Consider the following 19,739-nt stretch of genomic DNA (forward strand, 5'->3'; position numbering starts at 1 on the left):
GGTAACTCATAGTCAGTCAGTGCAGAGTTCCATTGACTGTTAATTAAAGTTGCAGCAGCCAATAATTGCGGTGCGCTTTGCTCAATTGACAGAGATTGCATTGATGGAGCAAACGGCAAACAGCAAACAGATTCGTATTTGAGCTTAACTCGTATGGTCGTGTTATTGTTAATTGCGTCAATAAATTATACCGAATATAATCAAAGGGGAAGTTTTAAATATTATGTGTGCGCGTAATATTCATTCAAATGTAAAATTCCAATTGGAAATGTCGGCTGGTTGCCAGGCGAGCCGACGCTAACCAAAGGATTGCGGCTGCCAGATGACACGCACACACGCACACGTACCGGCCATAAACTGTAAATGAAATACGAGTAACTATGTCCTGATTTACCAACATATGAGTATAATCCGGCCAATAACAACAGCGAGTGGGTCACAAGTCAAGGCCTGGCAGTTGTTGTTGTTCCGCTTACGAAAGAATCGTCAGTAGAGACAATTTAATTGCCAGCCTTAGCAATAGCTGTAGCTGTATCGGTAGCTCTAGTTGGGCTAGAAACTGATTCAAGTGTTTGTAGAATTGTTGTGCACCTGCTCACGGAGCAACAAAGTCTTGCCAGAGTCTTTCGTATTAAAGTTACTTCCTCATCGAACTGTCATATTCTTGTCATACGCTAAGTAATTGAGTTTGGCAGGCTGTCACATTTAAGCCGCATTTGGGCAGGTTATCTGCGGCACATGCTGACAACAAAACGGTGTCCTTATCAGGTTTCGTTGGTGGCGATTTAAGAGCGCTCACAGAGAGCACAGCAGCCAGCCTCGCTCGTTCGCTTGCTCTCTCGCTCTCTCTCCCTCTCTCTCTCTCCCTATCTCTCTCTCTCTCTCTCTCTTTGCAGTCGTCTGCACAGCAGCTTACGCTGAGCAACAATTTTCATTGATAAAAATGCTGGCAGCTGTGTCCTGTGCCTCAGTCGAACGCGAGCCTCACCACTGGCTGTTACTGTCCGTTGCCAGCAGCAGCAGCAGCAGCAGCAGCAGCAGCAACAGCCAGAAGTAAGTCCACATTTTGGCGCCTTAATCGAACCGAACGAACGAACAGATATCAATTATGATCCTGTGTGTGCGCTGCTTTTGAGTTATTTGCGCGGTTTTTAATTAAGATTGCGTATACGCCGCGTCACCTGTGCAAGCAAGCCGAAATTGCTGTCGCATCAAAGCAAATATTTCATGACATCAGCTTAAAGCACTTTGCACCAACTTACAATATCAAATATATTTCCTGAGTTCAATTGGCGCCAACTTTTACAAGACATCAATAAAAAATAAAAAAAAATAAACTTTTCTGTGCGCCAAAGGGCGAAAATTACACGAGGAAATTCGAACGAGAATTGCTGCTGACAGAGGTAAATAGTTTCAGAACAAAAATTCGCCACTGGACACAAGAGAAACCATAAATAATAATGCGAACCAGAAGAAAAACTTGTCGCAAAACTTTGCCCAAAAGATAAGCCACAGCGTACTTATATTTCACAAGTTTCTCGACGCTACAAATTGGTCAAGTGCTGTGAAAAATATTTAATTTATTTCCAAAAGAAAGGTTACACAATTTTTGTCCAGCTTGTAGCGTTTCCAGCTACAAAATATCATGCATTAAACATATAAAAATGGCATACATATATGAATAGCAATTTAGTTAGTCGAGCGAAAGGGCATTTTGCTGATTGAGAGTTTGATTGAGATAACGGACGAAATCATAGCTAGTTGCTTGCCAATCAGGCAACATTCAGGCGACATTCGGGCTCATTCGGGCTCATGCTTGACTTTTAGTTGCACATCATTGCCAAATCATGCGAACTTTCATGTATTCCTGTTTCAAGCAACAAACATTATGAAACTGAATCAATTGAAATGTTGACTGCGAGTGCATTCGGAGTATGCAAAAGGCCAAAGCCAAAAGCTAATGAGAATAGAGGACTCTACGGACTCTTCGGACTCTTTTGTGTGTCTGACACACCTGAGTGGACGTTGGATGTTGCATGTTGGACATTGTACGTTGTACGCTGAACGTTGCACGTTGAGCTTTGTAACATTTATCAAGTTCTTGTAAACAAGTCCTTGTCAACTGCATTAAGTGGCCGGCCGGCACGGCCTTCAAGGATGCACGCTGGAACACTGTCTGGGGCGCACTTGTGCAGAGCTTGGAGCACACACTCAAGCTGCGACATGTGAGCCCATTGGCAATTGTAAAACATTCATACGAGCTTACGGTTAGTTATGTTAAAGCTCAGCCAACGGCCAACATTAAATCTGGCTATGTAGTGCATTTAGCGCTTGGAGTGCCTGTTGATGGGCGGTGCATACAATATCTATACTTTGGCCTTGAGCCACACGTTAAGTGGACTGCAAAAAAATAAAAAAAAAATAAAAAAAATGGAACTACAAACAACTACAACAACAACAACAAAAGCATTGCATTTCAGACTTGGCAGCTCGTCTGGCCCAGCGGCAGCTGCTGTCGCTGATGACTGCAAAAATTTGCCGCACATAAGTGAAAAATGGTAAAAATGAGAAATGAGCGCGAGCATAAATCAATACCAAGTTTAGAGATGAGAGGGTTACGACTGTAGTACAGTGAAATCGTGGCATTTTACATGCGCCCAACCATAGTTGAGGCTTAGCTCGACATAACTCACCTAACACACGCCCACACAGATGCACAAAAGTCTTTCTATTACAGACACACACACACACACACACACACACAGGCATATCTTCACGCTTTTTCCTTTCCTAGCAGAGTAAATTCAATTTAAAGCGCAAATGCTGTCTTTATAAATCATTTCCACACCTATATTATATTTAGCTCTGTCATAAATGTTTGCAGTTTTGTTTAAGTCTTATTTATCAAGCGTCAGTGTTGCAGTGGGGCACAATTGACTGCATAATACTTGTTCATAGTCTAAAAACAGCTGAAACAGATTTGGAAAATCTCACTTTTACCCACCCTTGAGCATGGATCTAATATAAATTATATATATATTTAAGCTTCTGTTATCCTAAGCCTCTGCTCAGATATAAGATTTTCCAATTTATTAATCTTACTACTATGTCTACTACTACTACTACTATTTCTAATCTGAGCTCTATAACTTCAATAGCATAAATAGCCTATATACTCTCTGCCCTTCTTGGACGAGCATTCAAAACTGACTGGCTAAAAACATTTTTATTCATTTCAATTTAGTGAAACAGCAGCCCGGTGCAGCTGTCAGTCCTTTGAAGTCCTGTCGTTAATCAACGTATTTTTTCAAGCAGAATTTTATATAGCAATATTGTTAGCTTATAACGCGGCCAAAAGCTCGTGAATTTTGTCCGCATTTCATAATATATAAACGTTGTCGACAAAACCTGACAGCTCATCAAATAAATCGCGTAAAACTAATCCACAGATTCCAATGCTAATTGTTGAATATTCAACTTTAAGCTGGGTCTTAGTTTAAATTTTAAATTTATTTTTGCAGTTTATTCATTTTTTTTTTTTTAACAATTTAGCAATTTTTTTAATTTTAATTAATAATTCAGGAATTCAGCATAGAAGGTCGGTCGAACGTATTTTTTGCCGAAAGTTTAATTTGATATTGTTTTGCTATTAAATTCAGTTTATGAACGTAATTACCATGGAATCTGGCAAAAACGTTGTGAAAAAGCGAACACACGCGCGCACACACACACACACACCCACGCATGCGAAATGACAGCCAAAAAGACATGGAAAATGTTACTTTAAAAATAACAATAATTGTTGCATGCTTTTAGGCGTGCGCTCAGTAATTTCCGCCGAGTCATTTTATTTAATTTCGTTGCACTTTTTGTTGGCAGAGCACAAGTGGCGCGTAATTGTTGATGCAGGCACCGCAGCACCGCCACCACAGCGGTTAGTGGTGTATATCTAACATATTCTTATATAACTAAGTGCTGCGGAAAGACGCGTTTCCTGTTTCTGATTGGTTGAATAATCATGTTCTGGATATGATTCTAGTCGCACTTTGAAAGCACACCAAATGCATGGGTACAAGGGCTGAAGGTCGTCAAATAAACGGGCACATTTATCGAATCAAACTACAGAGAAGAAATTACTGAACAGACGTGCCTTCTGCGTCTTCATCGCCTGCGCTTTTGTGCAAGGCGATTATCTCACAAAAAAGACTTAAAGCGTCATGAGAGCCTGCACAATGGGCCACGGACTTGAATTACCATGGACATTTGAATGGGTCCATTGGGTGGCCGGGCATATCGAAAATCTAGTTGCAGGCAAATGCAATGGAATCGCATTTTCTATGTTATACTCACGCTCAATAGACCAACCAGTCCAGCTGGAAGCAAAGGAAACCATTTGTTGTAGTTTGCAATGCCAATTAACGTAATTGATGAGTATTAACCAATGCAGTGGACTGACACTTGCAAACAATCGTTGCATTGTTGGCGATTGACAAGCTCAAGAAAGCTATTTAAAATAATTTACTTTAGAACATACCAATTGCATGAGTAGAGCTCTAATTAATTAATTCAATTAAATTGAATTGAATCGTGTACCTTATTTTCAGTTGAGCGCAAATAAATCCGAATGAATGTTTGGGTTTGTCTAATAATCGCCTTGTTCTTTTATGATCAGCCAACTTCAAGTTGTTCGTGCATATTTGTTTTGCTTGCGTCCTTCCAGTAAGCATTATGCGCAGCCAACTTTAAGGCGATCATTGTAACGTAGATTTTTAGTATTTAATACATTTGAAGTATCGATAACAAGAACGATATACATTTCAAATGTATTGACTAGACATGCCACACCGGCATAATTCCCGTTTAATTGGAATATGTAGGACCCCTTGTGTGACACAACAATAATTAATTGGCGCATTGCTGCGAGTGCTCACAGGCTACGCTTTTCAACTGCGACAAAGGGTCTAACGCTATTTGAGTTTCGTGCGAAATGAATTGCACTTTGATGGCCCAAACAAAAACGTGCGAAAATACAAGGAGTGCTGTTCCAGTGCAATGGCTATTGACTGGGACCAATTAGTGCAAATCTGCTTACATTACCATCTGAGTAATAGCTGGGGACACGTTGTTGGCAAAAGACATCTATTAGATGTTTAGTCCTACTTGGAGTTGTGAACTGCAGTGCAAGAAGATGACTTTAAAGTGGAATGTCCTTCGGCTACTTGCACTTCTAGATTGTTGATTTCTCCACAGCTGTTGCCCTTTTCAATTGCTCGGGAAAGTTTTGCCGCTGGCATCTACAAGAAGTTGCCCCGACGACAACTTGAAGAGCTGCTCGCTGTTTGAGTTGCTGTTTGTGTTGTAAAGCACTTGCGGCGCCAGAACATCTCGGAGACTATTGCAGTCCGGCTGTTCAGTTATTTAATTAGCAATTAAGTAGCCAGAGATTTACATAATCTCAGAGGCAGCCCTCGTTTTACACACGTGCCAAGAAACCTGAAGAGGCTTCTCCCCACAATGCGACAAGCAGCCGAAGCACAGTTCCCCCACCACCCACCGAAGCCAAGCTCAAGGTCTAGGCTTGAGGCATTAATTGATTTTGATGTTCGCCTGCACCCGAACAATATCCATGAAATGCATGCATTATGCTAGCATAATTTATAGACATATCCAGCTGTTTTACAAACCTAAATTATTTATGCCCAGAATTCTGATTGTGGCGACAAGATATTTTGTGGCTCAGCAAGACAATGACAAATGATTTCACATTAAGTTTCATGTCTCTGCAAGCATATGTAAATGCCACAGCTAAACCTAGTTAAATGTCTTAGCCAGAAATTTGCTTGATGGAAATGAAGCAAGTGCGCCTAATCACATTAACTTGATTAGTGAAATCTTTGCTCTTAACTTGTGCAACCAATGCCTCGAGTCCCTTGTGCCAACTACCCAACGATGTTATTATATTTCATGCAGCTTTTAATAGCTTTCGCTATTTATGGCGCTTGCGAACTGCAGACTGGAGAAAATTATATAAAGCAAAGGAAAAATTTTAATATATGTACATGCTATTAACTATGCGAGCTTTGATTTCAGGAATACAAATTCATTTAAATTACACTCTAATAAAATGGGAAGCCAAAGCAAATCTTTAGGGCAAAGGTACAACGGACTTAAATCGCATTCAATACATTTCCACTTAAAGGCAAAGAACGCGACTGAAAAGTTAGTCAATAAAATTCGGTAATAGCTCGTTTAAGCTGAAAGGTTATTTTTATTTGTCTCGTTTTAGTACTGAGAACGGATGGAAGCCAAAAAGCGATGCAAGCGCTGAAGCTGCGTCAGTGGCAGTAATTAAGCAAATGACAAAATAAGGCGAATCGTCCAGCTGGAGAGACGAGACAAAGCAGCAAGTCACGGCCACGGCAAGCAAGCAACGCGCGTCACGCATACGCAGCGTGGCACATGCAAAATTTAACATCATCATTGGCTGCATCAGTGGCTGCATCAGTGGCTGCATCAGTGGCTGCTTCAGTGGCTGCGGCAACAACCCGCTGCCCGTAGAAAGTACTACACAAATTTTTGGCAAAAAGGCCAGCAAGATAAATAGTGAAACAGACACGATAAAAGACACAGCATGGAGACCATTATGTCAACATTGCCCACGCTGACAGCTGACGATGGCAGCCTCTGGATAACTAGCGCGCTCACCGAGCTGCTGGCCAGCGGCGCCAATAGCAGCAGCGGGAGCAGCAGCGTTGTCGCTGATGGCACACAGAATGCAACGTTTGTCGCTGCCGCAACAACAACAACAACAACAGTGGCAGCTGCCGCAGCGGCTGCAGCAGCAGCAGCTGTAAATGCTTCGACAGCGACCACGGCGAATGCTACCAAAGGTCATCACAAGCATCCGCATGGTGTGAATGACAGCGAAACAGATCTGAGGTGAGTCTATGTGGGTGTATGTGTGCTGTCTGTGTGTGGGTGTGTGTATGTGCTGTATATGTGAATGAGTTCTTTTGAACTCCGTTAAAGGATTGATGGCTCTAAAGTTGGATTTGCATGTGCGAACTAGCGTTGAGATAGAGTTGCAACGATACCCTGGACAGGGTTGACAATAAATGATTTTTATACCCTGAACCCATTGAAAATGGGAAATCAGGGTATAATGGTTTTGTGAAAAGTATGTAACAGGCAGAAGGAATCATCGCAGACCCCATAAAGTATATATATTCTTGATCAGCACGACGAGCTGAGTCGATATAGCCCTGTCCGTCTGTCCGTCCGTCCGTCCGTCCGTCCGTCCGTCCGTCCGTCCGTCCGTCCGTCCGTATGAGCAAAAGAATCTCAGAAGATATAAGAGCTAGAGAGCTGAAATTTGGCATGCATACTCGTGCATACCATAGGCAGTACAAGTTTGCTTTATTTTTTCGATAACTCATCCGATAACTTTTTTATCGAGAATAATCGAAAAATCGACTTGGTTTTTTCTGCATAATTTTAACACTTTTAGACCTGGAGGCTTCAAATTTGGGTTGTATATAAAGTTAATGGATACAAAGATTTTGTAATTTACAGATTTTGGATACCACGCCCCCTTCGCACCCAATTTGTAAAAAACGTATTTCAAGTACTAGAGACTTGTGCTTTGGAATGTACACATATTTTAACCATATGATTACGCTCTGAAAGTTTCATTAAGATCGTATGTCTACAAAAGAAATTATTCAACAAATAAATTCTCATAATATTGCCCACATTGCAGCGCAGCCCAAGCGCAGTCGCTGCTAACTGCGCAGTCAGCAGATCACGTGCTTATAAGTGCATGTGTATGTATGTGTGCATAAAAGAAGTCCAGACTGATTAGAATATCAGCTTGGAGGGTTCAGGGTATCTCCTAGTCGAGCAGTCTCGACTGGAGCCTTCTTACTTGTTGATATTAACAGACTTTCATACTATATATTATATATACACTTATGCAATTTCTCTGTTTAAGCTGTCTCCTACTGCCCCTTTAGCATATACCACATCACCTCAGCTACTCACATTTACAGGGTATATATGTGCATCAGCCATTCGATTCGCAGATCTTAAATAATTTATGCAGATAGACTAGTAACAGATAGAGAAGGATAAACAGAAATACAGAAAGAGAGGCAGCGCATGGCTTTTAATATTTGCATATTTACCTCGCTTTGCAGCTCATATCCCGGCTATATACACTATCGCGACAAATACGATCTGACCTACATAGCAAAGGTGAATCCCTTCTGGCTGCAATTCGAGCCGCCTGACACCAGCACCTTCTACATCATGGCCGGCCTCTATTGCCTAATCTCCGTGGTCGGCTGCTTTGGCAATGCGTTCGTCATCTTCATGTTCGGCAGCCGGAAGTCGCTGCGCACGCCGGCCAATATATTGGTCATGAATCTGGCCATATGCGACTTCCTGATGCTGGTCAAGTGCCCCATCGCCATCTACAACAACATCCAGGAGGGCCCAGCGCTGGGCGATGCAGGTAAGTGCTTGTGCGCAGCCCGCACTGGGATTAACTAGAAGCATCAGTTTCAATTGCTCACCTGCAGCTTGCCGTCTCTATGGATTTGTGGGTGGCCTGAGTGGCACCTGTGCCATTGGCACTCTGACGGCCATTGCCCTGGATCGCTATAATGTGGTGGTGCACCCGCTGCAGCCGTTGCGCCGCTACTCCCGCCTGCGCTCCTACCTGATCATATTCGCCATCTGGTGCTACAGCTTCCTGTTTGCCGTGATGCCCGCCCTGGACGTGGGCCTGTCGGTGTATGTGCCGGAGGGCTTTCTCACCACCTGCAGTTTTGACTATCTCAACAAGGAGACGCCGGCACGCATCTTCATGGCCCTCTTCTTTGTGGCCGCCTACTGCATACCCTTGGCCTCCATTGTCTACTCCTACTTCTACATACTCAAGGTGGTCTTCACGGCGAACCGCATCCAGTCGAGCAAGGACAAGGCCAAGACCGAGCAGAAGCTAACATTTATTGTGGCCGCCATTATTGGCTTGTGGTTCATTGCCTGGTCGCCGTATGCAATTGTCGCCATGATGGGCGTCTTTGGCCAGGAGCAGCACATCACGCCGCTGGGCTCCATGATACCCGCGCTCTTCTGCAAGACGGCTGCCTGCGTGGATCCCTATCTGTATGCGGCCACACATCCCAGATTTCGTGTCGAGGTGCGTATGCTGATGTATGGACGTGGTGTCCTCAGACGCGTGTCCACCACTCGCTCCTCCTATATGACTCGATCACGCTCCTCCTTCACGCATCGGTTGCGCCCTTCAAGCGGCGACTGCGAGAATCGCGCTGAGCCCTACACGCTCAACAACAACCTGATGATGGTGCCCGAGGAGACGGAGGAGAACGAGGAGATCATCGTTGTGGCCGAGATCAACAATTCCATCTCAGGGGTCATGGAGCAGAGTAAGTTTTAAAGAGAGAGATAGAGAGCGAGAGAGGCAGAGAGCTTATCATATCAATTGAGATTCCGGATAACCATATTTTTGTACTATAAAGAGAGAGAAAGAGGTAGAGATGTAGATCGAGTGTTAAACGTGATCATTTATTTACCGAAGAATTTTAAAGAGAGAGCTTACTAAATTCAGTATTATTATTATTTTTATATTTAATGATATGCATATATAGTCTTTTAGCTCGTATATTCCCTTTGAAAGACTTGTTGGACTTGATAAAAATGAAATGAAATTCATCAAATATAATCAAACAAAAATCGAAAAATCGAAAAATAAGCTCGCCTTTCATGTGAATTGTACATAGCAGAGCTTCACTTGGCAGCAGTTCAAAGGAAAATTGTAATGATATACTTGCCCATTGTATTACTTAACGGTGCGAAGTCTGCTCTCATGGTGGAGAGCAATTATAGCCAGCTTATAGATAAATTGATGTAGGGTACATCAAGTATATATACAACTCCAAGGCAAACCTAATACAACATTGCTGTGGGCAACGAAGTGATAGAGGTCTGGTTGAGGGAGCTTAACTAAAATGTTAATAGGTATTTATTGTAGTATATAGTATACGTGAGGTCTACCCTTAAGTAGGCTCTTAATAAGTCTAGTGTAATAAGTAAGTGTCTATTGGGCATGAGGCAGAGCAGGGAAACGAAAATGTATCATCAGGGAAAGAGACATAAATAACGCACTTCAAATGTACATACATACATATATATATACATTTATATATATATAAATAAAATTAGCTGTTCAGGTGTCGTAATTCATTTGTGGCCAACTGTTACATTTCCGCAACGAATGTAGCTCAATTATTTTTTTTTTTTTAATATACGAAACGTGTCAAAAAGCATTAACATTCATAAATATATACTGGGTAAATAATTTATTAAAATAAATATATATAAATTTGAGCTGCAAATCATTGAAAATCATATTGAAATGTATAATAAATGCAGTTTGTTTAATTAAGCTTATTAAATGTACAAATATGATTATGCAAATGTGTTGAACAATTAATTATACATTATGAATGTGAATTAAATATTCTTATTATGCGAAATTCTCTCAGCTAAATTTCTGTTCAACCAAGACCTTGACCGAGGCCTGACAGAGTACTTGTACCTAAATACAAAAACAAAACCGACAAAAGCTATTTAAGCTCGATCTAAATATGAAAAATAGTCATAAGCAGCAATATTGTACGAATTTATACTCTTTAAGTGTTCCGTGCTTAAATCTATATATATATATATGCATATATAGATGTCAACTTGTATATATATATATATATATATAAGAATTTGTTCGAGCAATATCCTTTATGTGGCCACGAACAAAACCGAAACACAGAACAATGGACAAATATGCTAAGAGTGACCTGAAAAAGATTGTAATTAGAAAGAGTAAGGCTAGATGAGAGCTTAGTCGATGTCTAAATACACTATCCGAGCTTTATGCATTACTATTGTAAGTCAAGAAGTATGGATTATTGAATATCTAGTTGAGTAAATTTCAAGTCAAATCCTGTGACTGTAAAATCAAAATCACAATTTTTCACATTCAACTGCAACAAAAGTACGGAGACACCCCAGAAACAAAAAAACAAACAAAATCCAAACCAAACAAACAAACAAACGATTGCCAGCCGAGCATGAGAGCATTGTATAAATTTTCTACGGAGAACAATGAAACGACACAGCCACATCGAATGTTTGCTGCAACTGTCCAGAAACCAACAAGGCAAAAAAAAAAAAAAAAAAAAAAACAATAAAAATTTAAAAGGAAAAAAATCTAGCTAAACAAAGCAAACCCAAAAAGAAAACAAAAATAAATAGAAATAGAAGGGAAAACATCTAATTAGCATAATTTAAAATGCACTCTGACTGTACTCAAGTTAGTATTTAACTTGTGGCAAAGCTAATTTGTATTTATATATGAAATGCTTAACCTCCACTTGTACTTGATTGTTTTAAAATCTATTAAATAAATGTCTCTCTTTGTTACATATGAAAACTATAACAAAATATCACTTGATGGTTTCAATTGTTTGTATTTTTAGCATAAGTTAAGCTAATAGTCAATAATAGTCAATTTACTAAACTCCAGTCACCTTTCTTAAGCCAGTTGCCAGGCATTTGGTCAGAGGCACGCGCAATAATAATAAACGGCAACAGGTGCACAGACTGCCCCGAGGCAATAAATAAAAATAATATAGTTTTAATATGCCTTCAACAAGCGCACACTCACACACACACACACACTCACGCAAATATGCCCATATGTGTGTATGGAGAGAAGCACGGCTTGACCGGCAGCAACAGTGCGTATACTTTATTTTCTCAAACTACAGCCGCCGCATGCAATTCCCTTTACACCATATCGAAATTTCCCAGTATTTGTCGTGCACTCGCGAGCAGAATAGCCCTAGCGAGGGTGTCAACAGCTGAGAGCTGCAAACCGTTATTTTGTTGCTAGAATACATGGGCCAGACAAAGACAGCAACAACAACAGCAACGACGACGACGACGCCAGCGCCGGCGTTAGCGTTGGCAATGCCGATGCCGATGCCGATGCCGTTAACGATGCCGACGTTCTCCTCTTCGGCGTCGCGTCGTCAGCGTCAGCTTCGTCGGCGTTGACGTCGCTGCTGAAGAGCAGAATTTCACACGCAGCCAGCATAACAAAAATTTCAGTCGGCTTTTTCACGACGCGCTCGCGGTTTGTTTGTTTCAACAGATTTTTACACCGATTTCCAAGTGCATTAGCTGAAAAAAAGAATAGAAGAAAATCGGATTTGATTTTTGTTAATTTTCAATCTAAAATAAGCTGTGAAAAAAAAAACAAAACCAAAAGTCATGATGCTGCAGCACAAGCCTCTAACCAAAGGAGCATAAAATGTAAAGCTAAAATGGGAGTTTGCTTGGATGTATGTGAGTGTGTGTGTGGGTGCCACAGTTTCTCACTCAAAGATTAAGCTGTAAGCTGCTGCTGCTGCTGTTGCGTGTGGCGACCTTACTTAACCCAACTAAATATTATGGCTACTTCATTTTCTTTCGATTTTTCACCGCTTGTATGTACCCAGCGCAGTTGCTGTTGTACCTTTGGGTGCCGTTTAGTAGACATTTAACCGGCCACGTTGCCTGCGTCTGTGGCACCAGCAGCAGCAGCAGCAGCAGCCAGAGCGTCCTCTCGGCTGGTTCATTGTACTTGCGCGCAACTAACGAGGATGCAGCAGCGACGAGCAGCTGAAGGCAATTCGCAGTCAACAACACAGACTTGACAGAGCCAATTGTAGTGGGTGTGCACAGCAGGCAGGCAGGCGGGCAGGTATGCAGGTGTGTGGGTGTGTGTGTGTGGGTATATGTGTGTCTGATAGGAAACGTCATATCGTGTTTGCAGCCAAAATAAATATTGACCAAACAAATATAGGCAATTGCTCGATATATATACATATATATATATATGGTATTGCTAACGATTTATCCCAGCATACACGTCAACAGAACTCAAACACACACACACACATGTGTATGTCAGTTAAATATATGCTCATTAGGTGTGCGTGCAAGGTAACGTGCTCAGTGGCTATTAGGCCATGCACTGAGCAGAGAGACACGCGGCGTATGCGTATTCCATGTTGATTGCATATCGAAAGTCACTTCAAGGCCCGCCCTTAACTGTTATGCATATGCATATATCAAAACACTTTTATGGCTGCCCAAAAGCTACTGTAAACAACAACAACAACAGCGACAGCAACAACAACAATGATAGCAACAAGCCGCCGGCTCTGGCGCCGAGACAAAGCGTCTGCCGCTCTTCAAGTAAACGACAACAGCAACAACAACAACAGCAACAGCAACTGGCAACGACAATTGAAGTAGACACAAATGAGCATGCAAGGAACCCAACTCAATGGCAAAGAGCGACACACCCAGACAGTACTGCTGGAGCAGTCAAGCAGGGGGCAGAGGGGCGAGCAACGTCTAAAGCCCAGCGGGTTGCCGAGTGTTAGCTTCGCATTACACATACGACGCGTTGCCTGTGCGACAATGCAAGTCAAGTGAAGGTGCGAGCACTGTTGACGGTTTTACTGTCACTGCCATAATTGTAGTTGTTGCCGCTGCTGCTCCTGCTGCTGCTGTTGCTGCTGTTGCTCCTCCTCCTGCCCCTGCTCCAAGTGTAGGTGTTTGTTTGCTTCAAGTCCTCAGACGAATCGCGACATTTTGCACGCGATATTTGGTGGACTGCCTACCCCTCTCTCTGTGTGTGTGTATGTGTGTGTGTGCTTGTGCTCCCTGTAGACATTTGATTTTATGTGCACTTCGTAAGTAGCACAAAGTTTAATTTGATGACTTGGCAAACAAAAAAAAAAGGCGCGAATAACCACTCGAGCTTGATATCCGGCAAGCCTTTGACGGCAACAACTAGCTGAAAGTCATTGTGGCTTTACGTAGAGTTGCCCTATGATATACATGCATGCATGTGTGTGTGTGTGTGTCCGTGCGTGTGTGTGGTATATGTGGGCATAAGTACAATAGATGTAGTAAGTTTATGTCCTGATCCATAGTTGAGCGCCTAGTTTTTATTTGTGTTGCACTTCCGAATACTCTAGCTATAATGAGCATGTAATTTTGCATTTTATTATCTACTGAAAGCATTTAATAAATAATAAAAATGAATAGATTCCCATTTGAATATGTACTAGAAGCATTTAATACCTATATATTGATTTCTATTTTATTTTTTTTTTAATATTTTGATACAAATATTTAGCTGATTGAACAGTTGCCAGTTGGCCAATAGTTTGTTTCTATATATACAAATATATATTTATATATGCATATTTAGATAATTGCAGTATTTGCATTTACATTAAACTAATTACAAATGTGAATGTTAATAGATTGAACATATAATGGCATTTGTCTTTTAATACTCTCGCATTACATATTGTATGTAATTGCTGGCATAATCTGTCTATCTATGTACAGCGCCTCTAAAAGCTATAAATTTGGAACAAAACTAGTTGCTATTGTTAATTAAGTATATACCTAAATTTGGCTCTCTATTTTAAGTGCATTACTATAATGGTATATCAAATATCACTCACGTTCACTCTAACTAATACACTTACCCATTTGCTATCGGCAATGGCCAACCTAATTCAATGCAGCAATTAAAATCAAGTATACGTATCGATAATTTCATGTCAGCAAAAACTAGTTCAACTCTAGCCGTCCTATGCCAACACACACACACACACACCCTCTCTCTCTATATATATACACACGTATCTATTTCTCCATAAGCTTCATTCATTTACATATTAGAGCATTTTCGAGTCTTATCGAACTGCATCCAATTCGAATTGGTTTTTAATGCTGTTTGCATTGATTTCATATTCTTCTTCTACTTCACTTTCACGGTTCTTTTCGTACTTGATTTTAATTCTTCTTTTTTTTTTCTGCCGATTTCTATACAAGTTAAACACGCATAAAAGTTTTCATTGAAGAACTATGACGTCAATGTGCACGTTGCGTTTGTTTTCATTATTTGTTTTTATTAAACTGTGGCGCAACAGCAACAACAACAACAACAGAACAGAATGAAACGAAATTAAGACAAAATAAAAGAGTAGAGGAATGAAAAATCAAATCGAAATACTTTTTCACTGGCAGCTGCAAATTCAGATACGGCATTAATTAAACAGACGCAGCACTTGAAAGGGGCAGCAGCAGCCGTAGCAGAGGTTCCCTTTTTTTTTTTTTTTTTTTTTTATCTGCCTCAACTAGCTGCCACACGCCTCTCGGGCCACCTTCAGCACAGTGTGAGGCACTAATGACCGCACGCTTTGCCTCTCTTTTTCTGCATTTGTATTTTGGCAGCCGTGCCAGGAGTCGGCTGATGCATTTGGATACTGCGTCTGGGCGTCCGATGGGCCGCCTGCCCAGTTGGTTGTCTTTCCCGCCCTGACAAGCGCATGAATTTATAATTGCTCCATTCCCAGCAACAGGCTCGGCTACGTCCATTCACTGCTCTCGGCTCACACGTTGTCATGTGCCAAAAAATAAGAAAATTAAGGGACTCCTAGAGCATAGGGCGCCTCTGCTATTTATATATGCATCTGCATCTGCATATAAATATTCTGCGACAATTGAAATATTGCTGATTGATAGCACTGTGCTACAAGGGAACTCTGTGCACAGTCTCATTTATTTTATCTACAAATCGATTCTCGGAGTCTATGTTTTTTCAAGTTTAGCTACAAAATTTAACTACCTCTAGTCTCCAAGGAAAGTTTCTACTTTCAACTATTATGGCAAAAGCCTTGGAATTTATACTGATTAAGATTATTTTTCAGAAAGTCTATTTTTTAGCATCTACAAAAAAGTTTCTATTTATTTAGGTCGTAGCACAAACAAAAAACTATGTGTTTTGCTGTACAGTGTAATTGGGCATGACTGTTGTGTTTATTTTCATAAATAGAACAAATCATTTGGCAATGCAAATATTAGCAAAATATATGAGGGTATTTTTACGATTACAAAACAGAAATTGAAGCTATATATAGGAGACTGCTATGAGATGTTTGGGTATAAGTAAGGTATAACTTGGATGTAGCTAGGATATGTCGATAGAATGACTAGGGAATGCCTAGGAAATAACCAGGGTAAGACTAGTGTATAACTAAGACACGACTAGGGTTGGACAAGGTTATAACTAGGGTGTAACTATACTAAAATATGGTTAGCTGATTTGATTTGACTTTGTTCTATTTAAATTAATCCTTAATTAACAATTACCATAGCAAACCTAATCAAACAACAAAATAATAAAACAATTAAAATTCAATTGCAGTCTAAAAGAATCTGAGACTGTCGAGTACAGAGTTAATGTCTATAGTAAGTTAGCTCTGTAACTCGATTCAATAAAGTAAAAATTTTGTACTTTACGCAGCAATCAATATCAAGGACAACTAAAGATAATAAAGATAACTAACATAGATAAGGTGCAATCTTTTCATATTGCATATTGCATATTTCCGTTGCATATCGAGTTGGCCGTGCAGTCCTGAGTAAATATTTTGCTTTTGCGTTTAAAAGCAAAACATTTACACTGCTTTTTTAAAGGATATGCTCTGCATTTACATACAAATCACAAAAGCAGAAAGCTGATTAAAATCTGTGTGCTCGAACACTTTCATTAATACATAAAAACTATAGGCGAAAAACTCTTTTTCTTCTTTTTCCACAGCAAATTGGTATTACTGCTGCCCTTTCTATTGTAGAACTGAGCGACTAAGAGTCGTGCTCTAATGCTAATTTGTGTGTTGTAAATGTGTGTGCGTAGCAATTAGGAGTGGAAACCAAAATTTTTTACACAAACTCTGCTTACAGCTTAACTCTTGGACGATGGACTAATGAGCAGCCCGCTGGGAGTGCAAGTAAGCCAGAGAGACGGAGTGAGAGAAAGAGAGAGAGAGAGAGAGAGAAAGAGGCACAGAATCAGCCAGACAGCGAGACAGCCAATCAGCTTGTCACGCAGTCAAGCCGCCGTCGAACGCACACAGCAGCTTAACGGCTTTTATTGGCATTGACACAGAGAGAGTAAGAGAGGGAGGGAGAGAGTGGGAGAGCATGTTTGATGTCACCTGGCTGCCCACCGCTTGCGGCTCATTGGCGCCCGCATTGATACCGCCGGCTCATATCGTCATCCTCTGGTACTTTTGGGAGAATTATGCACGCTATGTGGATAGGCACTTCTGTACGTGCTCCTGCTGGGACACCGTATTCAAGGGCCCCTACGAGTCGGGAGTGGCCGCATACAAGCACATGTACTTCAATGCGACGCCGAACAGCTTCAAGATGTGGATACTTACCGTCTTTGCGGTAATTGCACTTTACGAGTGCATCAAGCGGCTCATCGCATTGATCCTGCAGCAGCGTGTGCGCTACTCGATGCTGCTGCTCTTCCTGCTCTCCATCTTCTCGCACTATTATGCCTGGTGGGCGTACATCAACTACTACAACGACGATTACTACAATCAATGGAATCACCAACTGTTCTTCACGGTAAGCCTTCGGCATATTAGCGCACTTCACCACACAGTCCGGCCAGCCATGTGTGCTTGGGCAGGGCGGACAAGTGGGTCCGGCCACTGGGCTATTCATAATTTATTACCAAAGTTCAGAAACACAAAACAAAAACAAAAGCAACTGAAAAATTGCGATGCTTAAAACTTGCACAATATGCGCCGGTGTTCGTGTTGAGCTCAACTTTCTATCCGTGCTTCACGTGCGCCACTTCTAAACTTTATAGGCAGCCCAGGCCAGCCACCGAATGGCCACTACTCTAGCCACACATATACGTATATAATAATATATAATAATAAGTGTATATTCATATATACTACTACGCTGGGTCGTACACAAATTTGTTAAATGCAAAATGGCACGTTGCAAGCGTTTGCCTAGGTTAATGAGCATGGCCAATCGGCCAGGACCAATTAAGCATACAAAGGCAACAGGTTTAAGGAGCAAAGGGCTGGAGAAAATAGTTTGACCTGAAACTGAACAGGCACAGAACAACAGTTCAGATTTCCATTAAAGATTACAGCTTTTCATATTAGTTGTATACATAGAAAACTTTTGCATACATGAGCTAAGCGCTGGATGAATGTGGGCTAAATTAACTAGAAAAAGCAGAAATAGAGCTTTTCATATTAAAATAATATAGAGAAAATTCATTCATACATGAACTAAACCTTCAAAATGAATTTCCATGCCAACGAGAAGAGCTTCGATTATACCTTGACACATGATTTTGATATATAGAAAACTTTTTTATACATTATACTAAACTTAGACTTAAACTTGTATATAGAGACATTTTTCTTACATGAACTAAATAGCCAATTATTAAATATAGTTAGACCAATATTATGTAACTTTTGTTGCACAATTTAAGTAGATTTTAATATGTAGTTGTTCCAACAAAAATCAAATTTTATATAAAAAGTCTCCACGGCAACTTTTTAATTTAGTAGTAGGAAGGCTATCCTCTTATGCAAATAAAGCTTAGCCAAGATATGTTTTCCTTTCAACTAGGGCATGTAATACTTTTATAATTAAATTTCACCTGCCTTCACAGATAACGGAGCTGTTCTCCACCGTGCTGGTGATGCACCTGGCCAGCACAACGAACGTGGTCAAGCCGAAGAAGGTGTTCTGCATTGTGGGCATTGCGCTGCTGCACATTTTGGCTGGGAGTTTCGATCAGTTCTTCATGAATGTGGTGCGCGGCGAGGGCGCCGCCCATCAGGTGGTGCGCGACATTGGCTTTATGCTGCCGGATCTGTTGCATCTGATTGTGCCGCTGTGGCTGCTGCGCCGGGCGCGCAGTGAGAGCTTCACAACGCGTCCCTTCTACCGGGATCGGAAGCTGCATCGGGATATTGTGGCCATGCTGTGCCTGGTCTCGATGCTGTTTGTGCTCTGCACGATTTTGTGAGAACGAATCCTGTTGGGCGCCTACGAGGAGGCGCACGGCAAGATAAAGCCCGCCCAGGATGCTGCCGTCTTGCTGCTGAATCGCTATCGCATGCTGGCCAACAGCAATGTGCACAACTAGTGGACGACGGCGACGGCTGGATCGCTTGGCGGGAATGGACTGTGGACAATATGCTGCACTTGCCAGTAAGTGTGTTGGGGGGAGGGGCGCAGCCACGCCCCTTGGCTTGTAGTTTTGTGCTTTATATTTTGCAATTTACGATTTGTGATAGTTTTTCGAAGAGAGAAAGAGAGAGATAGAGAGGGAGAATTTTGTTGGGATTGGGGCACACAGAGAATATCGAAGCATATATATATTGTATACATATGTATGTCTACACATACGAGTATCAACTAAATACTTATCCAAGTACATAATCAATACAGCAATCTGTTGACTTCCATTTAGAAATGTTGGAACATATCCCACATATAACTGCAGTAGGCATAACTAGAACAAATATCACGAGTCAGCGATTCGGCTGCGATAGACCCAATAACACAACGAATGTGTAATTAGCATAAGCTCTGGCTAAGTTCGAACTGTTAGCAATTCGGAGGGCGTTTAATGAAGACCTCAATAGCGACTTATTGCCAAGTATTGCATATACATACATATATACATATAGACATATAGATTTACCCACCCAGTGTTACTCTATCTTAAATTTAGATGCAATTTAGACTGT

At 41.2% G+C, this 19,739-nt stretch overlaps 2 protein-coding genes across 2 annotated transcripts; both read left to right on the forward strand.

The window, feature by feature from the left end:
* The first annotated feature begins 975 nt into the window (after positions 1 to 975).
* LOC6581639 (opsin, ultraviolet-sensitive) lies at positions 976 to 11,106 on the forward strand. Its single transcript, XM_032731519.2, has 4 exons — positions 976 to 1,403; positions 6,287 to 6,939; positions 8,196 to 8,512; positions 8,580 to 11,106. Exons 2-4 carry the CDS (start codon positions 6,632 to 6,634, stop codon positions 9,458 to 9,460), a joined length of 1,506 nt encoding a protein of 501 aa, XP_032587410.1. The 5' UTR covers positions 976 to 1,403; positions 6,287 to 6,631; the 3' UTR covers positions 9,461 to 11,106.
* Positions 11,107 to 12,175: 1,069 nt separating this feature from the next.
* Positions 12,176 to 19,628, forward strand: LOC6581640. Its single transcript, XM_032731495.2, has 4 exons — positions 12,176 to 12,429; positions 16,757 to 16,840; positions 16,900 to 17,574; positions 18,653 to 19,628. Exons 3-4 carry the CDS (start codon positions 17,140 to 17,142, stop codon positions 19,010 to 19,012), a joined length of 795 nt encoding a protein of 264 aa, XP_032587386.1. The 5' UTR covers positions 12,176 to 12,429; positions 16,757 to 16,840; positions 16,900 to 17,139; the 3' UTR covers positions 19,013 to 19,628.
* The last annotated feature ends 111 nt before the right edge of the window (positions 19,629 to 19,739 follow it).

The sequence above is a fragment of the Drosophila mojavensis genome, unplaced genomic scaffold (assembly GCF_018153725.1).
Source record: "Drosophila mojavensis isolate 15081-1352.22 unplaced genomic scaffold, ASM1815372v1 contig_74, whole genome shotgun sequence".
In the NCBI taxonomy this organism is placed as follows: Eukaryota; Metazoa; Arthropoda; class Insecta; order Diptera; family Drosophilidae; genus Drosophila; species Drosophila mojavensis.